This window comes from Cyclopterus lumpus, chromosome 16 (assembly GCF_009769545.1).
Source record: "Cyclopterus lumpus isolate fCycLum1 chromosome 16, fCycLum1.pri, whole genome shotgun sequence".
Lineage (NCBI taxonomy): Eukaryota > Metazoa > Chordata > Actinopteri > Perciformes > Cyclopteridae > Cyclopterus > Cyclopterus lumpus.
In genome coordinates this window covers 8,499,903-8,522,845 of record NC_046981.1, presented here as the reverse complement: position 1 = coordinate 8,522,845, position 22,943 = coordinate 8,499,903, and the positions used below count along the sequence as shown (strand labels likewise).

Below are 22,943 nucleotides of genomic sequence, written 5' to 3'. Positions count from 1 at the left end.
GCTGAGCTTTGAAGGCAGCTCGTTGTCTGCCAACATCTCATTACGTGACATACATGCAAAGGGACTTAGCAATGTTATTGTTGTACTTTGTGTGAGGTATTATAGAGCTGCTCATGATTATTCGAATGGAGGCCCACATTTTTGGCCCCGGATCAGTGCTTGAAGTTGAGGCTGTCCTGTACAGACTCAGCACTCACATGCTCTTCTTATTAACCGTCTTCCAAAGTTATTGATGACTGTCTGTTTTAGAGTTGAAAAACAAATCTCATGACCCACACTCAGCTATTCAGAAAGGTACAAGGCTGGGAAAGTACACCATAGTAGAATGATTTGATCTTACTTTCAAACTGCAACACACAGGTAACTTTCCATTTTCCGGAGCAGTTTCACGACTAATTTACTCACAAGTGTGTGGAAATAAGTTCCATTTGAAGTTCATAAAAGGCGATTGCTTTGAGAGTAATTAGATGTTTCCTTTAAACTGTTTCTGACCTGACCCTTAAGTTTGCAGTTTCCCATAATGAAAGGTACATTTCTTTTAACAATTACAGTATCGTTTTACCTGACTGCAGTCCATGTGGTTTCTGTAACTCAAAAGTTGAATTGTACATAAATGGCAGCTGTCATTGAATAATTCCAAAAAGCAGCAGTTTTAATGAATCTGAGAGAAATGTTAATGATTTTGTGATTTCTGGCATCGTTCATAAGGGTTTGAATATCATATTGTTTCTGCTCGCTAAATCAGATGAACATGTGATATAGACATTCACTTGGATTGTATTTTCCTTGGCTACATGCAAGTAAAAAAATGAAGAAGCCCAAAACCTTCCAGAGATATCTTTAAATAACGTCTTATGATAACATGTCAGAATGGTCTAAAAGTCATTTGATTTTGTGGTCGACTTTAGGGAACAATCAGTTACGTCTCATCTGTCAGCAGCTGAACGTTCATGTTGCGTAATGACACTTTAAAAAGCCTCATTAAGGCCACTTATCTTTTCTCACCCGTGTTTTCAATGGGACATTCCTCAAAACCTCACCAGATACTGTACACAGGTGCACACCCGAGATAAAAGTCAGCGTTGTGATGATATTGCAGGTCAGGCATCGGCTACCAACTTGAAAAGAAGTAAGTAGCTCATCGCTCATTCAGCAAAACTCACAGGTGTTTGCGTCTGTGCATAAGGAGTTACTGTTAATAGTTAGTTCAGCCACTTTTTACATGCTAGTTAGATCTTCGTCTTTTTTAAAACATATAGGAATCCATTCTGGACTCAATAGACCAGCTGTAGGTCATGTCATTACTGCTGTCACTCGTCTGTCAGCAGTGATCTCATACAAAGAGGGGGAAGTCACAAGGAGGGTGACACTCGGGCCGCTGACTGAGGAGGTTAATCATGTTTTCATAAACACACTCTGATGTGGTCTGCTTTGGTTCGCCGTGTTGTCCGAGCCGCTGACTGCTGTGACACGCGGCTCTGAGCTCGCAGCAGGAGAGGCCTGTTAGGAATGCTCTGGACTGACATGTTGTGAGTAATTAACCCTGATTGATAAAAGATGAACTGCCCCTGCTGCTGCAGCAGTGGCCCATCAGCATGTAAACACACACACACACACACACACATGCACTCATGCGTCCGTCCACCCACACACTCTCGGGCACCATGCACACACAGCAGCTGCACCTGGGAATTTTGGCTTATCTACAGCATATTCATGATTTTCATGCCCCCCTAGAGAAGAGGAGAGGAAAATAATATGACAGAATCTCATCATAACATGTCTGAGGAAACATGGCGAGAGGAGATTACATGGCATTCTGTTTAAGAGCCCGCAATAAGTCTGTCTAAGTATTTTATCTAGTTGTTGATCAAAGATTGAACTCTGACAGTTTTTAATGTTATTTTTAACAGGTCAAACACCTGGTGTGTCAGCTTTGCAGCCCATGAATGAGTCTCCAGCTACTCACACATTTATGTACTTGATTAGCACAAAGCTCATCACCTTTTGTCACATTTGAAAAAAACAGGAATTTATTTTCCCCCCAAATTCTCTCCGATATTACCCCCAAAGCTATTCAGCTTCTGCCAATAAATAGTCAACCAGGCCTTCCAAAAATGTTCCACTTTCAATGTCTTCACGTGTTTATACAACTAATCTTTTTTTCCCACATGTCAGCTAATGCATCACCTAAAGTTGCAGTGGGTTCAAGCTGAGCTCATCCTGTTGCTGTGGTCTTCTGTATGAATGCATTAACTCCCTGTGGATGGCCACTGAGATGCTGTAAAAAAAAGCTACATGTTTAAAAGGAGCTTTGGTCTGTTCCACTTCTTTCCAGCAGTGTTTTTCTCCCTCCCCCCATCTCCTTCTTTAACAGAAGCCCTACACTTGTACTGCCCCCCATAGAGATCCCCTGGCTCTTATTATGCTCTTATTTATGTATCCTGTTACAGATGGAAGTCATGTCAGCATCCAGTGAGGCACTCAAGGCGCTCAAATATTTCCCTCCATTTTTGTCCACTAACTTGAGGGACGAGTGCCGTTTTTCTTATTTAGGTGTTTTTTTTTTAATCATGATGGGCAGAGGAATATCGTTAACTCTTTTCACTAACAAAACACATTTGTTTGGTATCGTTTATACGTGCATATGTGACAGCCACAGAACATTCTTGGAAAAAAAAGTTATTGGTCATACATTAGTGTGTAGGTCCTGTTTAGGGACATGCAGAAGTCAATACATGCAGAAGTTCATTTTTTATGGCACACTGTTTAATTTTTTCTGTCTATTTTTGTTTGCATTACACTGAGAGTTGTACAAAAGTGGTATGTTTGTCAATTTTCTGTTTATGTTTCATCATTATATAAATAAACGCTTCACAATTAGCTAACCATTTTTAGGGCGTCTCTAGGACTCTAAACATTTAGAGCAAACATTTACTGTTGTTTTGGGTGCTGAGCAGGACAAATGTGTAAATGGCAGATGATTAACCAAACCCCATCTCTCTCTCTCTCTCTCTCTCTCTCTCTCTCTCTCTCTCTCTCTCTCTCTCTCTCTCTCTCTCTTTCCAGCTCTTGGTCAGATAATGCTGTATGTGGATGGGATGAACGGCCTCATATCTCACAATGAAACAGTCCAGTGGCTTTACACACTGGTTGGATCCAAGGTAAAGATTATGAACATTAAACACAGTTGATATACTTAACTCAGTAACCCTATCTGTGCACTGACTTCATTGAAATAATCACATACTCCTCACAGACTTTCCTCTATTATTGTGGTCCCCTTGGCCCTCTAGTGGCCATGTTTTGTAATGTGCAGCATATTTGCAGCAGAGTAGGGAACTACATTAACTCTTCAATCGTTCTGCCTTCTCGTGTAAATGTTGAAATAGTATTTGGCTTTCACCTTTTTTTTAAATTAAATTTTGTATCAAAACCCCTGTTTTCCCAATAACTTTATATTAGATTAGATTAGATTAGAAAACTTTATTAATCCCGAGTGGGGAAACTCATTTGCCACCAACAATTTGTACAGCCAACAATAGACACAGTCCACAGAGCACAACAGACAAGTAACACACTACAAGGAACAAACAAAACCAGAAGATACCCCATAAAACATGACCATCAGAAAGATGCTAAATCTAAATCTAAAAACACTATCATTCATTAAAAAATCGAACTGCTGCTGGAACAAAGGACCTTCTGAGTCGTTCAGTAGAACACTGAGGCATCCTGAGTCGCTCACTGAATGAACTTCTGAGTCCATTAAAACACAGTGTAGTGGATGGCCTTCAAAAGAAATGATTGCTGTCCTCTTATGACAAATTTCCAGTGTCAGTGTTCATTTTGGCGATTGTTAGTGTACATTTTGAGTTTTAGTCGACTGCATCAGTATTTGAAGACTCTTTTCACTGTTTGTTATAAACCAGTTTAAATGTTATTGTGATTGTCACACAAAGTTCTTATCGAACTCTTTAATACAAATATTCTATAAGACAATAGGATACCAGTAATAGGGCACATTTACAGTGGAAATGAAGTGGATTGTGTGTTACGTGCTTGGATTTAGAGGCTGGGGTCACATTGTGGTTTCTGTCTTAACTGTATTTTTCTCTTTGTGCAGTTTCGTCTGGTGGTGAAGACAGCCCTAAAGCTGCTGCTGGTGTTTGTGGAGTACACCGAGTCTAACACCGCCCTGCTCATAAAGGTCGTGAACGCCGTGGATGCCAAAAGAGGTAGGCATTATAGAGATTTTGGGATGTTTAATTCAATTCCTGCAGACAGAAGAAACTGCCATGGCATCAAGAGCTTGACAGACTTTTTGGATTCATCACGTGAGGTATTACACCAAATGGGTTTTTTCCAGCTAATAAGAGTTTGTTTCAATACCTCTAAAACAACGTTCACATTATATCAGTTGTAATTATCTGTTGTTCCATTTCTCAAGTGAAACAGCAGTGAAATATAACAGGATTACTGTAAATAATATAAACACAAAAAAATGTAAAGTCCCATTTAGGATGGATTTCTCCTTCTTCTAATCAAGTCATTCGCGGGGGGCTGTAGTGCTGCTCAGATGACCGCAGACCACCGTCCCCTGTTACACAGTCGTCAGATCAGTTGTCCTGCAGCTCCCTAGCGACGCATGGAACGAGGCACATTGAGAGAGACTGTAACTCCTGCCGTCAGCAGGGTTCAGTTACCTGCCTCACTCGAGGCTCCACATTGTACTGTTACGTACAACGGGCGGTTGAGCATCAGCCGTGCAGGGGTCGGGTATCCCTCTGTCTCAGCTCCCTGATCCTGTCACTTCTGCTGTTGCATAAGAAGACTGAACCTGATCCCCGGACTCCTAATGAGAAGGAGATGGACTTGACACTTGTGTCTGAGGCACACGGCGGCTCTGGTGATAAACTTGCCCTTGTTATGTGTTTTTTCCACTGCCACTCTTCCTAGAGGGAAACTTGCTATGGCTGCATTCCTCTTACTGGAGCCATGAGATGACAAAACTATTTTTGTTTTGATTTCTGAACTCTGAGGGAGCTGCAAGGTTGCAACTGTTTTTTTTACACTCTAAGATCAGCAAATGGATTAATACGACTTTACTCTAACCTGGTGGAGTTTGTCTTTTGATACACATTGTGTTGCGTGCCTTTTTGCTGCAGCAGAAACAAAACTGTGGTCAAACGTCATGGAGATCCTAGATGAGAAGGATGGAGTGGATACAGAGCTGCTGGTGTATGCAATGACACTCATCAATAAGGTCAGTGGAGGAATACCATCTAGGACTCACAACTAGCTCCTCTCTTGGTCTCTATATGTCAAACTTAATCTGGGTTTCTTATCTGCAGTGTTTCCAAAATGTGATCTGATCTGCTGGACCCTTTGTCAGATTGAGCTTTTCAAAGGAATCAGTAGGAAGTCATTATCACTCCTTTTGCTCCGCCCTTTTAAGTAACTTCATCATTGCAGCAGCAAACCAGATTCTAATTTAATTAAAAATAAGAATGGATTGTACAGTATCATGTATACAAAGAACCTGTCTTGTTTTGCAAAGTGCCGGGGGAAACTCTGATCCCAAATACAGACATACATACATTTCAATACGAGGTCGAAACAAAACAACTTTCAAATAAATTTCAGGCGAACTTTCTTTTTGTTTTCACAATTAATACAAAATGTTGCATAAACAGGTTAGAACTCTTATTGTGTTATTTGTTATTGAACGCATTCGTGTTTCAGACTCTGGCAGGCCTCCCAGACCAGGACTCATACTACGACATGGTGGACTGTCTTGAGGAGCAGGGCATTGAAGCCATGGCCCAGAGACACCTGAGCAGGAAAGGCACTGACCTCGACCTCGTAGAACAGTTCAACATCTACGAGGTCAGAAAACCTACACTGCCACATTATCTGCAACTAGCCTTAACGTGATTGATTGGGCATGTGTGTCTCACAATCGACTGAGGTCACACGACTCATACGACAGCCAGAAGTGAAGTGTGTACCAAGGTAGGAGTTTATTTACTCAGTTTCTCTGTGATGCCTTTGATCCAGATGACTCTCCGACACGAGGACGGAGACGATGAAACCCAGTTGCCTCCCAGCGTCCGTAAGGAGCGCAGGCGGGCCAGCGTCGGTGGCACCAACGAGAGGCGAGGCCTGGAGAGAAGACGCAGCCGAAGACATTCACTCCAGAATAGCAGAGGCCACACTTCTGCCCCGGCATCACCGAGCAGCGCTCACGCGAGCAGCTTCCTGCCTTTCGGTGGCCAACGCGTTGAGGACATCAGTGAGAGGTGAGGCCGGCGGAGGACAGAGAAATGGAAAATAACCTTTAATCCTCGCTTCCATTTTAGTGTGAACTTGGTCCGATCCTTGTTTTAAAAAGAAAGGATTGGTTTTGATCTTGTATATTTGAAGCTGCAACTAAAATGGAACCACAAATGAATCCTCGTCCGTGGAGTTTTACTCTGTTTCACAGGAAACAGCTTGACTGCAAGTGTTGTATTATATTTCAGCCTTGGAGAGATGCGTCTATTCTGTCCAGAGCCAAAGCAGAGAGTTTATTATGTAGTAATTTAAAGAAGGAGACCGTTGCTGCAAAGGGACATTTGAATTCATTTCCCCACTGTCAGATTTCCCCTACCCTTAGATGGAAATTGGAAGCTTCAGTACACACATGACATGAGCTATCTGCTCTGTGTCTCAAGTCATGCTTCCTTCAGTGAGAGTGCATTTACCTCAAAATACACAATGCCATCGTCTTTTTAATACAGAAAACCTTTAGGATTACACAAACTCAGAAAAACCATAACTGGGGATTCAGGCAAGAAGAAAATTGCAATCGTGTTTAGGTGTGCTGTAGTTTGGACTATGTCCTATAAAAGCACCAGAAAAACTTAGTCAGACAATTCCTTTTCATGGAAGTCATGTTAACCCTTCAGTTCACCTTTTATTATAGGCCATACATGAGAAGACAAAAAATTAGGCTTGAATTTTAAACTAGGAATTGTTTGGCGCGTAGCATATGCCCTAATATTCCTGGTAGCACCCAGGTCTTCAGGAAGACTTAATTCGGTCCAGCAGGTCATATGATACTGCCTTACTGGACTAGCTTCTTCCAGTCCACCACAGGAAATCCAAGCTGCCTTTGAAGAGCACCATTTTCCATATTGTTAATGAAATCCAGACATCCGAGACGGATCCAGAAGCAAAGTGGCCACAGACTTGTGAATGACGATGTATCCCAGACTATCTGTTCAAGCAAACAACATATCGTCCACATGCCCAACACTTGTTATTACATTTCCCAATTGAAATCACAAGGAGATTTTTTTTGATAGCATGGTATGTTTCGAATTTAACCCATTTTCCCCACATTTTTAAAAACTGGTCCAGTATTGAGAAAGAAAGCTGCAGACGGCAGCCGCTAAACAGGCTGCAATGTAATTGCTCAGCACAATACATTACCGTCAGTTTAAGTCCTTTAAAATAGTTATGGGAATAAAGTTTTCTTAACCTTTCGAATCATTGTTTGTTATTGTGTCAAATTCTGATTCGTCAAAATCAGCTAAATATTCGGCCATGACAAAAAACTTCTTTTTTTTAAACACTAAGCTATGTTTTATGTACTCCAACACAACAAACTTCTCTCTACAACTCTCAGTCTCATTTCCACTAGACACAATAACAAACCAAATCAAAAAAAAGGTAAAGACAATACTTTTTATTTTCTCATCGGTTTCCATAATCTTGTTAGACGTTTTAATTAATGGTGAAGAATTGATCCGAGCAATTACGTTGTAGCCTGTTTAACAGCTGCCGTCTGCAGCGTCCTCGCTCAATACACGACCAATTTCATTTAAAAAATGTCTCCATTATTGATTTATTTAGGATTTATTGCATTTGTATTTAATGCTGCCTTAGGAATTACACTTAAATTGTTGTAACTGTAAATGCATATCCATTTCTAATATTTTCCAGAAGTGTTTGTTGTCAGAACCTACTAACCCTTTTGCACATCTTTCAGTGTGTGTCTCTCTTGTTCTCTCTTCTAATGGTTTTGGTGTTTGTCATGTTTGTGTGTTGTGTCGCCCGGGCTTTCCTCTGCTCTGTGTTTTCATTGTCTCTGTCCACTTTCTCGTTTCTCTTGCCTGCCTACATCCTCCCTTTCCTCCTTTTATACCCTTGATCCCTCCTCTCACCACAGAGAAGAGGAAGAAGAGGAGGAGGAAGGAGAGAAGGAGGAGGGAGTGAAGGAGGAGGATGAGGAGGATGAGGAGGACGAGGCAGATTATGAAAGTCATCCAGTCACTGAGTCCTCTAGACAGGGCGCTCACAGGTATTTTAGGCCAACTGGTTCCAAGCGTGATTCCCCTTTCCCTCATACAGTTTCTCCCTAGTTTTTCTTCCATTTGGACTCCTATTCTGTTGTATTTTGTCATCCTAGTGTGGCTCCGGCTGTAGCAGACACTCCTAACATGTGTTTGAACTTAAAGTGTATGGGCAACATCTTCCCTAAAGCCAGTGACCAGCCAGGGCAGAGAGAATATCTCAGCGTCAAGACCAGGATATCGTCTCCTGTGTCCGTTGCACCTAAAAAGAGGACCTTTAGTCCTTGGTGGGTTCCTCCCCGGCCACCTGACTGTGTCGTCCGTGTTGCTCTGAGTGGAGTGCCAGGCTCAGCACACCGTTATTGTCAGACTACCCCAGCCTCACCCCCACTTCCCTCCACCTAACCCTAATGAGGAAACACACCATCATCCCCATCACTGGTGTCTGCGTCTCTTTGTAGCTCACTGTACACTCAGTAAAGACACCTGCAAGCACCATAAATGTGAAAGCAAATATAGTTATTCTAAAATAGTTATTCTAAATGTTAAATAATTCATATATTTTCTTTAAAATAGTTTATATTGTGCCCCATCAGGTTATTTGTGTTGCTGTGGCTTAGTTCCTCTCTATCTTCGTCATCCTTTAAACATAGTTGCTTTTATTACCCCCAAATGTGATTTTATGTTGCATGATCTGCCATTTACAAAGCCATACTATACTGGAAAAAGGAAAGTCAATAATTCCTTCCTTTTTTAAGTTGCTGGAAAGCATTATTTTGCTGAAATTTACGACTCATCTGTCTTCCATTGTGGCTTTGCACTACAGTTAATCCAAGACAAGTACAACAATTAATTCAAAGCATTAAGGAATTCAAAGTTTACAACATGAGTCACTGTCTCTTAGCCGTTGATGTTTCTGCAGAGGTGTGTAGCAATGGAAACATGATAGTCAACCAAAGCTGGAATGATGTAGCAGTTCCATAGCATTGTATGCTGAATGCCATCTAAGCATGAATTATTCCCTTTTATCAATTTTACAGCAGTCTTATTGCCTTCTAAATAGTTAGACAGACAGAATATTGTCTTGCCCCCATCAGCTCTGTTGTTTTGTGGTCTTGCAGCCCTTTGACTGCTGTCTCGCTGTCTTGTTTGTATGACTAACATATTAATATTTGATCTTTGGAGTGTCTGATCTGACTGTTACTCTCTTTCTTCTGACTTCCATCTTCAGTCTGACAGATATAAACAACTCTCCTACACCTTACACAGCTAGAAAGCCCTGCTGGGCTGAAAGGTAAGGCCAGGTGTCAACAGGTCAAGAGTGACAAGAGTGTGCAGGGACCATATGTATGAGGCCTTTGGATTTACATATAGTTGAACACTAGTATGTTTTCAATAAATACAACACAGTCATACCTTAGTGTGAGCTATCCACTCGTATGACATTGGAATTCACATCACAGATTCTTTAAGCGTTGTCCATCGTTCTTCTTTCAGTGAAACATTTTTATGGGAGAACAAAGCATTTATTTCTCCCTTCTTTTAACAGAATCCGTGCCAATGGCAGTCCATACCCTGGCAGGCACAAGGCTTCGACATCACCCATGCATCGCTTCACTACTTCAGCAACCTGCACACCAGAGTCCAAAGCAGTTGACAGGTTGGCATCTCAACGTTTCCACAGCTGATGCAGAACATTTTGACTATATAGTTGATCATGTGTAAAGCTCCCATTTAAAAAAAGATTGTAAATGCCAAAAACACTCACTACAAGCCAATCAATCAATGTTCGATATTGTTATCACAGTTGTTCTTTGTCCTTGACCTTTAGACCTGCTCTAGGAGGCTTGCTCACTTCATCGTACAGACAGCATCAGGAGTCTCTGACTGCGGAGAGAGAGAGGAGACGCCTGGAAAGAGAAGAGCGTCTGCAGAGAATCGAAAGAGAAGAGAGGAACCGTTTCAAGTTAGTCTCACCCAACCAATCAGACAAAATACTATATGAATATATGTCAGAGAGAATATATTATTTGTTTAATTTGTAGGGAGCTGTACGGCCAATAAAGACATGCTGGTATTTGTACACATTCTTCACTGATCCCCTGTGAGTCAGATAAAAGCTGAGCTGTCTTTCTTTATGATGATTATAAGAAATACCAAATCATGGAAGGAAGAATCTGCAAAAGCATATGTTCTACTCTGACCTTTTTGTGATGCTCTGTTTGCGTTCTTTGCACTCACCATATGAATTTTAGTTCAGCAATTGAAATATGACATTATACAGACTGTGAGTACAGGCACTGAATTCTGACTCTGTTTCTGTCTTTCTATCTCAGTCGAGATTATGTTGACAAGAGGGAAGAAGCAAGACAAGCCAGAGAGGAAAGGTGAGTTTACTTTAGTTCATGGGTTCACATGGATCAGACAATAATGCTGAATTATAGTGGTTAGAGCTCCATGCTCCCTATTAAGGCATCCCAATGTTTAACATGGGAGTGTGTCCAATATAATGTCAATCATGTGTCATCATTTGACCTGAGTAACAGGATTACAGCTCAATGTTTCTATAAATAGCTAGGATCAAGACAAATATGGCATATGTGTTCACAGCTAAAATATTGACATACTGGCTATTATTCAGGAAAACGTCTAATACCTCTAACATGTCATTTTTTCAGGGGTTTGAATTCATATATTTTTTCATCCCTAAAAGAAACACTTTTAGTAACATTTTCACCTGAAGAAAACATAACTACATTTTGATTTGCAATCCTTTGCACGTATGTTTCGACGTGATTATATCACAACTATTGTTTTAAAACAGCTTTTACTACAGATCAGCATCCATCGAAACCTAAGTGTACAGACTTCTAAAAGATACATTTCGTTATTCCAGGTACAAGGCTGTGGAGAGGCGAGCCGCAGAGGAGTTTGAGCGAGAGCGCCCCAGGGTGCCAACAAGAGGACGGACAGAGATCACGCTGTGTTTGAGTCCCAATCCTGCCAGCCGCTCTGCGTCCCGCTGTGCCACACCTTCATCCATTATCTCACCGGAAGACACACTCACCACTGTACGCCGGACATCGGGTAACTGCTATTTTCCAACAGTTTATTCATCATTAGTACCCGAGTGATGTGAGCATTAATGGACTGTAATGTTGGCTTGCAGAGCTGGCAGAGACTATTCTGGTGCACCTGTCCTACACACTGGCCTCGGCATTAACAATTGACAAGTGATTATCGCACAGAAATTAGATTCAGCTCCACTTCCGCTGAACAAGATTATTGAGAATAACTACGTGATTTATGTGTGTGTATCAAAATGTATAAGCGGTACAGTAAGATTTTAGGAAAATAGATGTTTGTGTGTTGTGTCTAAATAAACTTATTAAGCAGCTTCAGTGATTTAAAGCTAGCTTGCACTCAAAAGAGCTGTTTCTCTCAATACTATTATTTTGTATTATTGTTATTTTTGTAAAACATACTTCAATAGTCCTTTGAACTAACTTCTCATAAATTGTAAAGCATTCCCTCTCAGCCACTCACATTGTGTTTTACTGTGTGTGTGTGTGTGTGTGTGTGTGTGTGTGTGTGTGTGTGTGTGTGTGTGTGTGTGTGTGAGCATGAGCTATGGTAACATAATTTGATGATTGCTTTGTGAATTATTTCTACAGTCTGGAAATGTACAGTCACTCAGTGCAATTAAGGACATGTCAGGAAGCAATTTAAAGCTGTTTTAATTATAAACAAAGATTGTTTCTGAAGACTATCAGATAATATAAACACACATAACTGAAGTATTTCAAGTAACAATTTAGCTACGTTGTTTTTATTACTCTTCCAGAAACTGAACATATCTCAGAGCCAAACCTTGACCCACAGACCAGAACCAAAAGTCCAGTGCCAGACTTAACAGTATCAGAACCTTCCCCCACACCTCCCTCTGATCCAGACAAGCAGCAGGCTGAGACAGAGGCGCCTGCAGAGACAGAGGATGTCGCTGAGACTCAGGACGACCAGGATGTAGTGGCAGAGCCAGCATCAGCATCAGAACAGTCAGGCGTGGAGAAGGACGAGAGGCAAGAGCAGGAGAAGCTCGAGGAACAGAAACAGTACATGGACAAGGTAGAAGTGGAAGGGCAGGTCGAGGAGGAAGAGGTAGCAGACGTTGCAGAGGTGGGAGAGACAGATGTGGAGGTGAATGTGGAGTTTGAGAAGGAGCAGCCGGAAAGGGATGTCGAAGACGGTGTACTGCTGAGTGAGAAGGAGAAACAGAACGAGGAAGTGAATGAAAAGGATAACTGCTCTGCATCCAGCATCTCCTCCACAAGTAGCACTCTGGAGAGGGAGGAGCGGGAGGAGAAACTCACCAATGACATTGAAGCAGGTACGATGGATGCTAATTTTATTCAGTTACTTTGATAATCAACTGTGTCTATTTTTGTCGATGTCAAAATGATTTTCATATCAACAGGCCAATGGACACAGTGCATTAAAGACGCAGATGTGAACGACCAGTGCAACAAAATACTCAACAGCAAGCGCTTCATGCTGGACATGCTCTACTCTCAGGCGACAACCGGCAAGGATGAAGGGAACGTAGCAGAAACGGAGAAGGAAAACTGTAAATGTGAGAAGGATGCAGAGATTAATGACTCCTCTGTAGCTAGCTTGGCCAGCAGGATCTCCACATTGGAGGCTCACAGACAGGCCAGAGAAGAAAATGTGAAAAAAATGGAGGTGGGACATCTGGACAACCAGGGCAGTGTGCGAGCAGTGGCAGAGAAGTTTGGAGATTTGGTCAAAGGCCTAACGTCTCTTCCTGAGGTCGAGGCCTCAAAAGAGCAGCAGCAAAATGACAAATCATCAATCGCTGCCTCAACCTTACCCCCTAAGAAAGAGTCTGACTATATCTGGGATCAGCTGATGGCCAAACCTAGAGAGCTGAGGATCAAAGAAATGGACTTCACAGACCTGAGGGATGAGGATGACATGGATATTTTAGATATGGACAGTGTACTAGGGTCGGGTGACCTCATACCACCTCCTCCACCTCTGCCATGTAATGCTGCACTGCCACCACCCCCACCCCTGTTTGGGTGCCCTCCTCCTCCCCCTCCTCCCATGCTTGGCAAAATGATGCCCCCAGCCCCACCATTCATGGCCCCTATCCCTCCGCCCTCCCCTCAGCTGAGTCGAGGGGAGATGCCTCTCTTCCAAAAAAAAAAGAAGACCATCCGACTCTTCTGGAACGAAGTGCGTCCCGTGGACTGGCATTGTAAGAGTCATAAATTCTGTAAGGAGTCCCTGTGGTCCAAACTGGAGCCGGTTAAACTGGACACATCCAAGCTAGAGCAGATGTTTGAGTCCAAATCCAAGGAGCTGCCCGTCACGAAGGTAAGTTAGTGTCGTGCTGCTGTTACAGTAGAACTATTCAGTATTACTGTGTACTTTTGGAGGTTTAGTTTTCTTCCTATCCGGTATCATATAAGAAAGGGTCATTTTGTGATTTGAGTGATACATGTTATCACCCTGGAAAACATTAGTACATTAGTTTAATCATGTCCTGTCCATGGATCATTTCGGCTAAATACCCAATTAAATTAAATTAATTCAGTATAGCCCAAAGAGGGCTATGCAATCTGTACGGACCTCATCAAAACCAGTCTATAGCAACTCTATTGTGGTGAATAGGCTGCAAGGTGCATCATATCTTTTATTGTTTTTGTGATAAGGGCTGATAGGCCGGGTGTGATCTCACACATATTTTGTGTCGTAAATCTTTAATCCATTAAGAGCTGCATTCACTACACAAATAACATGATCTAATGCAATGATGATTTGTATTTCTTATAGAAAGCAGCTGTTGATGGTAAACGACAAGAAATCATAGTCCTGGACTCAAAACGCAGCAATGCTATAAACATCGGCTTGACTGTCTTACCTCCTCCTCGCACTATTAAGACCGCTATTCTCAACTTTGATGAGTACGCACTGAACAAGGAAGGCATTGAGGTAAGCTTTTTTAAAGATACGTTCTGTATCTAAATTGGTACTGTATGTTATGCCTAAAGTATTTAAGCTCACTGGGTCCAAAAGAATGACTTATATCTACTCAGCAGCACAACAAAATACACTTAGACAAACAAGAGAGATTTGTAGATGGGATGACCCACAATGTTGACACTTTATGTGATTTGGCTGTTCTCATGTAATGAATCACAGCAATGATTAAAGATTAGCTCCACATGCATATGTTCAGGCTTTTCAACAGATAACGTTTAATATTGCATCACTTTGGGGTTATAAACCCTTTAGTTTCCATAGCTTCACCTTGAGTTCTTTCTGAGCAAAAAGGAGTTTTCCTCTCCACCTCTTGTCACTGGAGACAACTCTTCAGACAGACAACAAAAAACGAGGTTGAAAGTTCAGATGTCACACAAGTTTTTGGGGAAAATTGGAGCGAGAAATGTCAGAATCAATTTGTTTCATATCTCCGCCTATGATTTACTCCCTGAAATACTTGACTTCAGCGTTAAAACACGTTTGATAGGTTTTACTTGATGAATGATCCTGTGTATAATCCTTGATCCTTTCCCGTCCCCTTCTCTGGTTTCTGCTTCACTTTCCTAGAAAATCTTGACAATGATCCCCACGGAAGAAGAGAAGCAGAGGATCCAGGAGGCTCAGCTGGTCAACCCTGACATCCCCCTGGGCAGTGCTGAGCAGTTCCTTCTCACCCTGTCCTCCATCACAGAGCTGTCTGCTCGCCTGCAGCTGTGGGCATTCAAGATGGACTATGAGCTTATCGAGAAGGTCAGACACATCCCTGTCTATTGTAATCACAAGTACACCTATGGAGTTACAGAAGTAAAACATCAATTTTTGTTTTATTAATTCTTAAATGTCTTGTTGTTGGGTTATTTTTTTACTTTTAAAGGTGTTAAAGGAATAGTTGTACACCGTCATGTCTGTACAGTAGTTATGATGCTACAGCCAGCAGCTGCTGATCTTAATTTACCATACAGACTGGGAACAGAGGGAAACAGACACATTTATATAGACAGTTTACTGTACATTGGTATCAGGGGTAAAGCAGAGCAGAATCAATTGACAGAAATGTGAACAGGGAAAAGTGAATAACATCATTCTTGACTTCATTTTCATGCTCTTTTAGGAAGTGGCAGAGCCTCTGCAGGACCTCAAGGAAGGGATGGACCAGTTAGAGAAAAACAAGACACTCCGCTACATCTTGACCACATTGTTGGCCATTGGCAACTTCCTCAACGGCACTAATGTGAGTAACCCTCAAGACATATATGGCTCAGAGGTTCCTGTTTCTTCACTTTCTTTCCCTCTGTCTTTTACTCACTTCCTCCATTTCCTCCCACGCTCCTCCCACGCTCCCCCCCCCCCTCTCCCCAACATATTTATTTGGAATGGATAACAGTAGACTCTCTATGTGTAGAAGAATGTGCTGCCTGACTGTCTGCACACTGTCCTTCTACAGTAAAAACGCTTGTCAAGGCCTCTGCTGAACCTGGCTCTGTCTGTCTGGGTCTGGGAGAAGAAAAGGAGGGGGGGGGGGGGGGGGGGGGGGGGGGGGGGGGGTCTGACAGTATGTGTTCGGTTGCCTGTGTGTGGACCTGTATCTGTGTCTTACATTTTTTTGTTCTACTTTGTAATGGCGGTTTTTCTCTGTAGGTCAATGGAATATGAGAGCCAAAAATGCAACAGGAAAACATAAGTCATCAATATCAAAACAAGAAGTTCCCGTAAATATAATGGCTGCATTTATATTTTGCAGTAAGCCATTAATAACTGGCAGCAGAACAAGGGAGATCCTATTGGGATTATGTCTTTTATGATATGCCCGCTGCAGAACAATCAGTCAGCTCTGAAATAGATTGTGTTTTTTGATAATCACCAGCCTAATGAATCTACACTTGGCACACTCCATTGAGCCCCATTTCTGACTGTGCCAAAAAAGGAAATTCACTGCAATTTGGTCCTTGAATAGTTGTTTCCGTCCCACATTCTGACTCTGTTACTGTGTATTCGTGCATCTCTAGGCTAAAGGCTTTGAGCTAAATTACTTGGAGAAAGTCCCGGAGGTGAAGGACACAGTTCATAAGCAGTCCCTGCTGCACCATGCCTGCTCCATCGTGGTGGAGAAGTTTCCAGACAGCACTGATCTCTACTCTGAAATAGGAGCTATCACCCGCCTGACCAAGGTTGTTTACTTTTTTAAAAACTCATTAAACAATTTGTCCAAAGTATCAGTTTGTTACGAGTTGCAGAAAGTGAAATGTCATATCCACTGAAGAGAGTCCTCAACAATCCTGTGATATTTTGTTAGGTGGACTTTGACCAGCTTCAAGACAATCTGGCCCAGATGGAGCGAAGGTGCAAAGCATCATGGGATCACCTCAAGGTCATTGCGAAACACGAGATGAAACCACCGTTGAAACAAAAAATGTCGGACTTCCTCAAAGATTGTGCAGAGAGAATCATTATTCTGAAGATTGTACATCGAAGAATACTCAACAGGTATGCTCAGAACGACATATATTTTATATTTAGAGATATAAATATAAAATATATGTAATTTTGAAAAATGCAAGAAATACATTATATACTCTATATGTTTGTTGTTCATTCATCTTTTGTTACTTTTTGAAGCATGTTTAAACTTTGTTTACAGCAAAGGATCTCGGTAGATTGATGTGATGTTTCTCTAAACATCTGCAGGTTTCATGCCTTTCTGCTGTTCCTGGGCCATCCGATATATGCGGTACGTGAGGTCAGCATCCATCGCTTTAGCAAGATCCTGAGTGAATTTGCCCTGGAGTATCGCACAACAAGAGAGCGCGTGCTACAACAGAAACAGAAGAGGGCCAACCACCGAGAGAGGAATAAGACCAGGGGAAAAATGATAACAGATGTAAGTGTTTCTCACCACGAGCAAGGGTCACACACTTTGTCCTTTTCCTGATCCTCCTCTTTGTTTAGTTTGTACTTTCTCAATTATATGAGACAATATGAGAAATCTCTAGACACTAGTTATAACCTTAATCCGGTTAAAGCGCCAAACATGGTATTTCTGAGGGACATGGCATACATTTGCAATTGCATCAGCACAGGTCCTCCGTAATCACATGTATAGGTTACTGTAAAAACAATCAGTGAGTTGTTTTTGGTGTATCTCGTTCTGTCTTCGAAAGGACAGAGCAAACACCTCCCTGAATGATTAAAATCCTTTAAACCCTGAGGAGTTTGCTACTCAGAGCGGACTCCACAGCGAGCATTGGCAGGGGCCCCTCTCTCTTCAAAAGGACCCTAATTCAATCACTGTGTGAAAAGTCAAACCTGTGGATGTCCCTGAAGGAGAAATAACAAGGCCAACACCTTGAATGGATAGTCGGAGTATTTGAAGTGGGTTGTATAAGGTATTTATCTAAAGTCTGTGTACAACTACAGTAGATAGGTAGGTTGCCCCCCCCCCCCCCCCTTCACTTTCAGTTCCCAAAATGTTGAACGTTTACAACCCAAATCAAGGATTACAGGCTTCTTTATGATATGACAAAATGCTACAACCGTTGTAATTTAGACAAATCAGTAGTGTGTTTATCAATCTGAAAACCCTAGACATGTGTCACTTTGTGTATGAAACGTTTCCACTTGACACCAGCAGCATACTGTATTTACAACACGTCTTTCTTCCATTTCCTTCATCTCTGTAGAGTGAGGATGACGATGATAGTGAGGTAGGGTGGCGAATGTGTGTGTAAACAAGTGCATGTGAACTTCCTGTCGTGACTAACATTCAACCAGACTGTGCTGTCATTAATGTATGCAACGTCATTACAATAATGGGTGTGTTTACGAGATTTAACAATGGTCAGTAACACTGACAGGCTCGATGTGGCGATGACGGTTTTGACAAAGAGAGAAAAGGAGACGCTCGCATGATGTCAGCTAGAGTGTTGAGAAAATCTCCCTGGAGGAGTTGCCGCTACTTCCTGGTATAAATGAATGGACCTCCAAAGGGAAGCTGTGCTCTGCAACCTGGCATGTCTGCATTGTTGCAAACATTGTTGTGCGTGTGTCACAGAGTTAACACATTTCCCCCTGGGGATGAATAAAGTATCTATCTATCTATCTGTCTATCTAAACAGCACTTTTAATGTGTATGTAAAACTTTCAACTCTTGTTTTTCATTGAGGCTGCGAAAGTGCTTTTTTCCACAACTAGATATTAAACTGTATATTGATAACTTGCTCCCCTAAATACTAAAAGTTTCAGAACAACAGGCTAAGTTTCACTGTCTCCTATTAATACAATGTAATCCTTTGTCCTTCCCCTCCAGAGTGGTAAATTTGGCGGTGCCCCATCCGACACACAGGAGATTCAGGCTCAGGGTATCCAGTATGCTGAAGATGCAGCTGAACATGAGAGCATGAAGGCCATACTAAAGAGCAGCTTGCAGGGCGGAGAGAGTGTGGCGTCCACGGTGCCCGGCCTCCGTACGCGCACCAGAGCTAGCAGCACCAGAGGTCAGTCTCATAAACATGTTAAAACCCCGACATAGCTTTTTATTATTATATCATCACCATCCATCCAGTATACTGCAATGTTACACTGTTGTGTGGTTATAGTTGTTCCAGGAGTATTTCAGTTGCATACTGAAGTAATCTTTCCTGAAACCTTTAAGTTCATTCAGTAGGACTGGTATTTGTGCCAGACTGAAATATGCATGTACATTAGGATGGTTCGCTGTGAAATTGTGTACAGACCAGGGTATATGCAGGAATCCTGATAGTAAAACGTCATAGCCACTATAAGCTCTCACCGGTTACATCAGCAACATATTTAAACTTACATTGATTGTAAGATAGCACACTTACATTGATTGTAAGACAACAGTCTTAGTTTGTGATAACTTCTCCACTGCATAAATCCAATTAAAGGAGCAGACATTTAGGGGTATTAATTGGCAGAAATGGAATAAAATATTAATGGTTATAATATTAATAATGAATGTTTTCCTTAGTGTATAATACATTGTAATGTTTTTGTTAGCCTAAAAAAAGTTATTTATATCTACAAAGGGTTCCCGAGAGAGAGAGCGAGAGAGAGACAGACACACACACACACACACACACACACACACACACAAGGACGAAGTTGGCAACACTGATGTGAACCAGGAGAAGTAAAGTTACTTGAGTTAACGACGACTACGCTCATTACTGCATTTAAAAATGTGTGAATAAGAGGCAGATATTTTATCAATACTGTTCAACAAGCACCAACATGTAACTACAAAGGATGAATTGTTACAAATGTTATACAATTATAGCTTATTAATATTAAGCATCTGAGCATTTTTGATATAATGTGTTAACCTCACAGAACCCCGTACCCCGTCTTGTTATACACTGTGCCTGTTGTTTTCTTATTCATTCTGACCTTATTGTTTCAGGGCGTGTTGCCCCATGGTGCTCTGCCAGTGACGACCCAGTAAACTGCACAGATGACACAGCTGATGAGATTATGGAGAGGATTGTAAGGTCAGCCACTCAGGGGCCCAGCCAGCGGACACAACCTCGGGAGAGGAGACGGTCCCGAGCCAACCGAAAATCACGTGAGTCACGTCAACCGTTGGCCAAGTGGCATCATTTATTATCACGCACAGATTAATAAAATCACCTACCTGTGCAAACACTATAATAATACCCTTTTTTTTCCCCGGCTGGACAGTGAGGAGGACACTGAAGAATGGTTTGACAACAGAGGAGGCGAACGCTCTCGGCTTGTCCAGTGGTTCAGAGATGCAGGTGTGAGCTGGACACAGCGTCAGGACGTCCCGAAGCCCTTTCACTGCCCCTCCAATGCCTGCACCCAAACTGGCAACTCACTCTGGCTTGGCATTAAAATTCCCTCACAGCTTGGATGAGTTGACCTCATCTTCATGCATTTGGTTCACATAGGCTTGACACAAGTGCTTCCTGAAGAGAGTGGATAAAAGGTTTTATTCTTGAACTGATGGTCAGAGAGAGCAGAACCGGAACGTGCATTCCAACCACTAAATGTTGCTATTGATGGATGATCACCGATGACGTTCCCTCATAAGGCTAAATCGCAATCATCCTTCAAACACCTGCGCAAAAGTGTCTCGCAAAAGGTGCAGCGCATCAAAACAGTTGTCGGTGCATTTGCTTCAATCTCAGTGGCCTTGACTGAATCCAAAGGGCAAGAAGTGTGGCCCAGACACTCCACTCCCTGCTGCTTAGTTTTAGTGTCAGCCCTGCAGCTTCAGAGACAAATAGAAAGAGGTGTTGACTGTTGAATAGATGGCTTTGTGCAGAGGGTTGTTCTGTTATATACTACTGTGGTAGTTTCATGTTTCTTTTCATTTTGCTCAAGAAGGTGCTCAAATAAGGAACAATTGCACTGGATGTAAAAGGTGTCAATGGAATTTGAAACCCTTGACACTGACGAACCACTGACATCTGAAAATATACTCGACAATTTAACCTGCAAATCAATAGTTGCACAGTTTGTAATGTCTCATCAAAGTGGACACATTCAAGCTTAATGAACATCAAAAGCGTTGTCAGTTCGTTGACTGGACAAGAAGAAATTTAGCAGACATATTTTAAAGATGACAGTCAACAGTCCAGTTGTTGTGCGTGAGACTAGCGATTCCACTCGTTTCATACGAATGCTCATCGGCATTTTTAGCTTAAACAAATGTGGACAAGTGGCATCATGCAACCTATTGTCACTGCTTGAGTGAAGAGCTGGAGGCGGTTTAAGGACGGACGGCACAGCGTTGCAGGTGAGCAATCTTCAGAGATCAGTAGTTTTATTTTCTAGAAACTATGAGCTGCACATCTCAGAGTGCCTTTCAGAGACATTTATTTATTAAGATGTTTTCAGGGACATATAATCAAGAAAATGTTACTACAGATGTGCAGTCTGAGGGGCGAGAGGATAATACTGCAGTGTACATCATTCAAGAGCTGTGATTTATTTTTAACCAGTGTTTTTAGACTTGTCCCGGCAAAAGAAATAGTTTTTTTTTTTTTCAACGTTATGTTTTGGATCAAATAGTATGTTATGAAGATAGCTTTAAAGTATTTATGACAATTTAGGATTGGTCATGCACATAAGCTGTATCGTGTTGCCTTACTGTAGAATATAGAAATGCATTGTTGTTCCACTCTAGTCAAAATCTAGGTACAAATGTAGGAGTTGAAAATAGACCAGGCCAAATAAACATGTAGCTCAACTGGCATCACTGGATATCTTAGTTTGTTATTCACAGGACGTGGAGCTTCATTCCATAACTATGAAGAAGAACATCGGGGGTTACATGACAATAAGTAATATGGACAAATATAAAATCACTTTTATCTGTTTAAAAACATGTACATCTGTATTGTAGTGAAAAAGACAGCACATAGTTTAACATGTTGATTATGTTGGTCTGTTTTTGAACTGCTGATTAACTTGTTGTGCTACTAATTTGGAACGGCCGTGGCTATGTTTATGATCACCATTTCAGTTTCTATCATGGCTTAACACATTTATTCACTTGCAAATTCAAACTGTGATGGAAAGATGGCCATTAAGAGAAACAATAAGTTAGCGCAACATTACGATAAAGCGACGTAAAAAACCACACCAGCAGTATGTTTTTTGTTTTGTTACGAATTAAGTGAAAATGATTCAGCACCTTAGACTTTGTGTAGCATGCAACTCTTCTAAGAACTGAAGTTATGGAGGAAGAGCTCATTGTGTTTCCCAGATTGTACTGATTTTTGTCAAAGACGGAATAGAATAGATGTGTAAAGTAATATAGGGGGAATGCTGCAAAATGATGTAAATGTCATGACAATATCTTTGTTTCCGTTTGTTTTTTTGCTCCATGTGTAGAATAGTGTGTCATAGACTAAAAGCAGTATTATTCTAAATATAATTTAAGCCATTAATGGTTTTACGAAGTGTCTCCTCTGCTTGATACAAAAGGAGGTTCACTTAGGTTCTCAGAGCTGTAGGATTTGTGGTATTAAACCTTTTTACTTCACAGACTGTAACAAACATGGTGAAACACGTATTCATGAAATTCACCTTTTAGTCCTGTGGCATCCCTTAGAAGCCTTTGATTTCATTGCACTCAGCATTTTCTTCGTCTAATTTAACATGAGCCCACCACCCACTAGCTGCCTGTGCCATGACATCACTGTGGAACTTGACACAAGTGCATTACAACCAAGGCTTCTATTGTGTCTATGCCCACAGCAAAAAGAAAAACATGTAACAAAAACAATAAAAAGGCTCATTAAAACATTGTTTTGACATTTTTTTAAAAAGTATATCTAGTATGGTGTGTTGAATAGTTTCATAAAAGTCTTAAGACTAGTATGTCGAAAAAAAAGTTTGACTTTGAATATCAGTGTCAAAGCAATTGTCAATGTATGGTAAGTAAACAAAAAAGTCAGACCATAATTATAGTATAGTGTGTCAATATAAATCATGTGTAGTATTTGGAAAAAGGTTAGTTTAGTTTGTTTGAAAAGTCATAGTTTAACATGT

General features: G+C 41.4%; 1 protein-coding gene across 1 annotated transcript in view; it reads left to right on the top strand.

Moving 5' to 3' along the window:
* fhod3b (formin homology 2 domain containing 3b) overlaps positions 1–20,512 on the top strand; it is a 74,569-nt gene extending 54,057 nt beyond the window's left edge. The window contains exons 6-25 of the mRNA XM_034553527.1: positions 3,070–3,164; positions 4,127–4,238; positions 5,172–5,266; positions 5,746–5,889; positions 6,061–6,302; positions 9,889–9,999; positions 10,171–10,305; positions 10,676–10,726; positions 11,236–11,426; positions 12,202–12,726; positions 12,814–13,736; positions 14,196–14,354; positions 14,973–15,155; positions 15,517–15,636; positions 16,412–16,573; positions 16,699–16,889; positions 17,091–17,283; positions 18,709–18,895; positions 19,825–19,986; positions 20,103–20,512. Of these exons, the coding sequence (XP_034409418.1) occupies positions 3,070–3,164; positions 4,127–4,238; positions 5,172–5,266; positions 5,746–5,889; positions 6,061–6,302; positions 9,889–9,999; positions 10,171–10,305; positions 10,676–10,726; positions 11,236–11,426; positions 12,202–12,726; positions 12,814–13,736; positions 14,196–14,354; positions 14,973–15,155; positions 15,517–15,636; positions 16,412–16,573; positions 16,699–16,889; positions 17,091–17,283; positions 18,709–18,895; positions 19,825–19,986; positions 20,103–20,185 (4,064 nt within the window). The 3' untranslated portion in view covers positions 20,186–20,512. The remainder of the gene's footprint in view (positions 1–3,069; positions 3,165–4,126; positions 4,239–5,171; positions 5,267–5,745; positions 5,890–6,060; positions 6,303–9,888; positions 10,000–10,170; positions 10,306–10,675; positions 10,727–11,235; positions 11,427–12,201; positions 12,727–12,813; positions 13,737–14,195; positions 14,355–14,972; positions 15,156–15,516; positions 15,637–16,411; positions 16,574–16,698; positions 16,890–17,090; positions 17,284–18,708; positions 18,896–19,824; positions 19,987–20,102) is intronic.
* Positions 20,513–22,943: the final 2,431 nt, after the last annotated feature.